Source organism: Delphinapterus leucas, chromosome 13 (genome assembly GCF_059928025.1).
Source record: "Delphinapterus leucas isolate spDelLeu-1000000601 "Yukka" chromosome 13, BTC_Dleu_Yukka2, whole genome shotgun sequence".
In the NCBI taxonomy this organism is placed as follows: domain Eukaryota; kingdom Metazoa; phylum Chordata; class Mammalia; order Artiodactyla; family Monodontidae; genus Delphinapterus; species Delphinapterus leucas.
In genome coordinates this window covers 21,535,324-21,540,735 of record NC_143141.1, presented here as the reverse complement: position 1 = coordinate 21,540,735, position 5,412 = coordinate 21,535,324, and the positions used below count along the sequence as shown (strand labels likewise).

The 5,412-nt window shown below is 44.8% G+C and overlaps 1 protein-coding gene across 1 annotated transcript; it reads left to right on the top strand.

The window, feature by feature from the left end:
• Positions 1–1,843: 1,843 nt before the first annotated feature.
• Positions 1,844–4,266, top strand: LOC149747701 (lithostathine-like). The gene is made up of 5 exons (XM_089922914.1): positions 1,844–1,979; positions 2,555–2,673; positions 2,885–3,022; positions 3,665–3,791; positions 4,066–4,266. Exons 1-5 carry the CDS (start codon positions 1,904–1,906, stop codon positions 4,131–4,133), a joined length of 528 nt encoding a protein of 175 aa, XP_089779040.1. The 5' UTR covers positions 1,844–1,903; the 3' UTR covers positions 4,134–4,266.
• Positions 4,267–5,412: the final 1,146 nt, after the last annotated feature.

Here is a 5,412-nt window from a genome sequence, read left to right as displayed (position 1 = left end):
TTAAAGTATTTATTAATCAAGATCCTATTACAATTTACTCACTAGGATGGATTGTTATATCTTTTCAGAGTCTTTTAATCTAAATGGTATCTTTCCCCACAACACTGTGTTTCTCAGGAATTCAAGAAGCATGGGCCATTCTGTGTTTCTGATTGCTATTATTTACCTTTTCTCAAATAATTGTTTTACTTTAGCAAGATTAATTCTCAACTCATGCTATCTATATTTCCATGATATATTGTTTATTCACACTTGAATTTCCACTGAGCTCTAAATATAGTTATGGCTTTGCATTTAAATATTTTTTGTGAAGTAAGTTCTTTTTCCTTTGTAACAAAAGAATATGTTGGTTGTCCTATCCTTCCTATTAGATTATTTGTGTGTTCTACTGACTTTTGGATTCTGAGGACATGAATCAATTACAAGCTCAGTTGCATTGACTCCATCTCACACACGCTGGCCTATAAAAACCACTTGAGAGTCAGGGTCTGCAGAGAATTCCAGCTTAACATATTCCCAGACTGACGAAAATAAACCTGAGCCACTTAGTATGTATCTCATCCTTGCCAAAATTGCCAACTCAGAAGTAAACATGAATAAGGAATTTTTCTCAGTATCCCCACATGAAGCTGATCACCCTTCCATGTAGAATGCAAAAAGAAGTGACACTTCTTCTACAGCCAAATGATAGTTTGCAAGGCAGTTGTCAGCAGCCCAGGGGAGTGAGCACCTTGATGAAGTAGAGATCTAACTTACATGCAATGTAGGATCAGGTCTACAATTTCATCCATCTCTTGCTCTTACCCTTGCTTAACCCCCTCTCATTCTTCCCTTGATTCTGCGTCATTTGACTCTAGTCCTCCTAGGCTTGAAATTCCTCCGTTGCCTCTTATTATATCACATTATTATTATCCATCAAGGAAGTTCCATCTCTCAGAAGATCAGCAAGGCAAGTTTCCACATTTCATTTTCCTTAAGATTTTGGCTCATCTATTGAGTTGTGAGATGATTATGAAGTTGCTTTAAACCTAGCTACCATGTAGAAGAGGCAACCCTGAACCACCGTCTCCTCTTACTTTCATTTCCTTCTCTGACCTCACTTATCTGTGACACTTGTCATTCCCATACTCACCTCCACTTATCATCCAACTTTTATTTAATTCTACTGAACAATTTAAAAGAAACACATGTGTATGCCTACAGGAGTGAGCACTTGAGACATCAACCAGAAGAAATACTCCAGTAGATGTGCCCCTTAAAAGTTAATACCACATTTTGTGCCACAGTTGCCTATCAGGGAAGAGTCGGGGAAAGAATAAACTTCACCTGTTCCTGGAAAAAGTGCTGACCTGTTAATGAGAAACAGGCAATATCTGTGGCAATTCCCAGGCTTTGCTGGGAAGAGACTCCTCCCCATGGCGGGAATCTCCTTGAACAAAAGCCAGGCCCTTCCCATGACCCCTGTCCTGGCTCCCCGATCCTGTTATTCATTTCAGTGCCCCTCCCTCAAATCCTCTTATAAAAGCCCAGTCTTTTCTGCCCCGACAAACCAGTGCAGATCCCTCGCAAGAGAAGTAAGTAGGAGCTGAGACAAGATGACACCCCTGACAGGGGTTTCACCTCACATATTTCAGGGAAGGTATACAAGGATCCCTGTCCTCAGAGAATGCAGGAGCTCTGAGAGCAGGCAAAGGCAGTCCTGGGAGGCCTCAGGTGCAGTAGGATATATAGATTTTCAGATTCTTTCCAGAACTATGGAAGGGGATGGAAGCCATCAAGATGGATTTATTCCTAGGGAACTAGACAGAGGAAAAGACAAGAGGTACAACAGGGGGTTTCTCATAGTCTCTCTCTGACCACCCTTCCTTTAGTTCTCTGGTTGTCTCCGCACATCACAGACAAAATGATGCCTTCCATGGGCGTCCCCAGCCTGTCCTGGATGCTGCTCTCCTGCCTGATGCTCCTGTCTCAAGTCCAAGGTGAGACTTCTCTGCCTCTAGCACTGGGTTCCCAGTGTTTGCTCAGGGCCAAGAAGAGGAGGAAAGCTCCTGTGTGCCTCCCGTGGTAATGGTACCTCCCCACACAACAACACTGCCTGCAATTCCTGCATCATCATCCTTCCTTCTGGGTGACTAGTGGTGGGAGGCACCTCAGTGGTCCAGTAACAGTGGGATGAGATGATTCTCAATTTTCAGTAGAGTCTAATTTATGTGGGTATATTAAGGAGGGAAAGCATAGAGTGTCAGTAATGAGATGAGTAGAAGGAGAATGACTGGAGGATCCAGTGTAGAAACAGTCAGCCAAGATGAGGAGAAGGCTTGGACTTTTGAATAAGGCAGATGAATAAAAAGAAAACAGACCATCTCCCAATTACTAGGTCTACTTTATGATTAAGAAAAACTCCTGGAAATATTGGCATTGGTGACAGGCAGTCAGGAGTTTGGTGTCGCTGCCTCAAGCTGTGGCACCACAGATATTCCTCAAGGTCACCTCCCCACTCCAATCCCCTCTCTCCATTTCGCCCCATCCCTCTCCTTTATTTCTTCCTGGCCAGGGGAAGATTCCCAGAAGAAACTGCCCTCTGCACGGATCAGCTGTCCGAGAGGCTCCATGACCTATGCGTCCTACTGCTATGCCTTGTTTACAACACCTAAAACCTGGATGAATGCAAACGTGAGTGCTGGGATTTGCAGTTCGGGCTGATAAGGAGATGCAAATTAGAGACAGGGTTTGGGGGCTGGGAGTTCCATTCTCTAGAGTTTCTTGAGGGTGAGAATGAGCACCTCATCTTTTGCAAACACAACCCCTTCTCACTTACCTTGTCCCTGCCCTTCCCTCAGTGAGGGTCTCAAGCTCCTCCCCAGTCTCTCCCTTCTCCACACAGATGGCCTGCCAGAAGAGATCCTCAGGACACCTTGTGTCAGTGCTCAGTGGGGCTGAGGGATCCTTCATGGCCGCCCTGGTCAAGAACAACTTGAAAACCGTCTCAGACGTCTGGATTGGGCTCCATGACCCCACAGAGGTACACTTACATCCTCTCTAGTCTGTTACCTGCCAGGATGCTATGGCCACCCAGGCCTGCTCGCTGTCCCCTGTGCCTGCCTTGGAAATAACGTAGAGATCCCTAGAGCTCGGAGATCAAGGGGGTAACTGGAGAATGGAGGGCCTTGAGACCAGCTGCAGAGCTGAGTTCTGTGCAGGTCTCCAGTCTCCAGCTAAGGTTAATCTGCCTCTTGTCAAGCTTTTACACAATTCACACACCACACCTTGATTCAGTTTGCTGTGCATCCCTGAGTCTGCACATGCTGCCCTTAGCAAGTGCTAAATGAGTATTTAGGATTGATGCATTTTTCCCTTATAAAACATATGTTGTCTTGGAGGTTCAGAGGGTAATCACAAATGTACCACCAAGTGTAGTTCACACAGTGTCAAGTTACTCTGAGGCGTTCTATTCATCTTTGTGATTATTGACTTTTGAATTTGCCAATAGAAGCAAAGAGTTAGGGAGTGTTTCCCAGAGGAGAGCTGTGGGGCATCACCTGGTAGAGCAGAACTAATTCCATGATGCTGGGGAGGGTAGCAGGTGTTCCAGCTGAGGGAAAATCATGCCAGGAGACCTCTAAAGGCCTTTCCACCTCACCTGACTCCATCCTCTGCTCTATAGGGCTCTGAGCCCAATGGCAGTGGATGGGAGTGGAGTAGCACTGATGTGCTCAATTACGTTGCCTGGGAGAGAGATCCCTCCACCAACTCATCCCCTGGCTATTGTGGGAGCCTGTCCAGAAGCTCAGGTAGGAAACAGAGGAGGTCACTTCTGCCCAGCCTTTTCCATCCCCTCATCCCCTATTTCTGGGTCTGGTCTTCAGAGAATCCCCCTGGGATGGAACTGCTTGTCTGTTCCCATCCCCTCTCACCTCTCCTTTCTTTCTCTCTCTTTCCCCTGGAGTGGGACCCTGGTGAATTTGAGGGAGAGCCTTTGAGTCCTAGGCCAGAATCTGGGATGCGTCCCCATTGGTTTCTCAAGCTCCACCAGCCCCATTCACTTGAGCTCTTCTGTCTCTTCAGGCTATCTGAAGTGGAGAGATTATAACTGTTATGTGAACTTACCCTATGTCTGCAAGTTCAAGAGCTAAATCAGATGGGAAGTCAGTAGCCTGAGTCTGGTGTGCAGCTCATCATGGACTTGGAACCAAGAGTGAAGATCCATCCCGGAAAGGGGAATCCTCCCCACACCCCCAACCTGACCACCTCATTCTGGCCTTCCCTGTCTCTTGGCCTCATTTCAGGCATTTGTGTGTGTGTGTGTGTGTGTGTGTGTGTGTGTGTGTGTGTGTGTGCATATGCATACCATGGCCTGAGGTCTTGGAGAACAGTAATAAATATCTTATTCCAAACTTACCTGCTTTTGTGCTCTTGTCTTATAACAAGACTCTAAGGAACAAGTTTGTATGGGAAGAATCTAGGGGTGGCCTCTGTCAAGTTTCATCCAATTTCCTTGGAAAATGACTGAATGTACATTCCCACCAGTGTATTTGTGATGAGTATGTAGGCCCTGTTCCCTTAGGAGTTGGGTTGTGTTATACAAAGGCATTGCTTCCCCACACACTGTACTGCCCATTCCTCCTGATGGTATGACACAAGCAGCCTTAGTGTGGTCCCGTGCTATTTATTATAGAATGCACTTCTGAAATCATTTGCTGTGAAGGATCGTGAAGTATCTATTCTTTTTCTTTAATGGGCAATCCACCTTGGATCATGACTTTTATAAAATATAGTCAAGAAGAAATGGACTGACATGCAGATCATTGGGAGTTGTCACTGTTTTAAGAAAGAAGCAAACTGTAGGTATGGCACTCCGTGATCCCAAACTTTACTACAAAGCAACAGTAATGAAAAGAATATTGTACTCAAAAAAAACAGACATATAGGTCCATTGAACAGAATAGACAGCCTTAAACTAAACCCATGCTTATATGGTCAATTAATCTTCAACAATGAAGTCTAGAATATACAGTGGGAAAAAGACAGTGTCTTCAACACTGGTGTTGGAAAACTGACAGCTTCATGCAAAAGAATCAAACAGGACTGCTTTCTCACATGTACACAAAATTGAAATCAATATGGATAAAAAACTTGCATTTAATACCTGAAACAATAAAACTGCTAGTAGAAAAACATAGGGAGTATAGTCTGTGACATCCTTCTTTTTTTTTTTAAAGCAATTTTGCCTTTTAAAAAAAATTAATTAATTAATTGATTTATTTATTTATTTATATATGGCTGTGTTGGCTCTTTGTTTTTGTGCAAGGGCTTTCTATAGTTGCAGCAAGTGGGGGCCACTCCTCATTGCGGTGTGCGGGCCTCTCACTATCGCGGCCTCTCTTGCTGTGGAGCACAGGCTCCAGACGCACA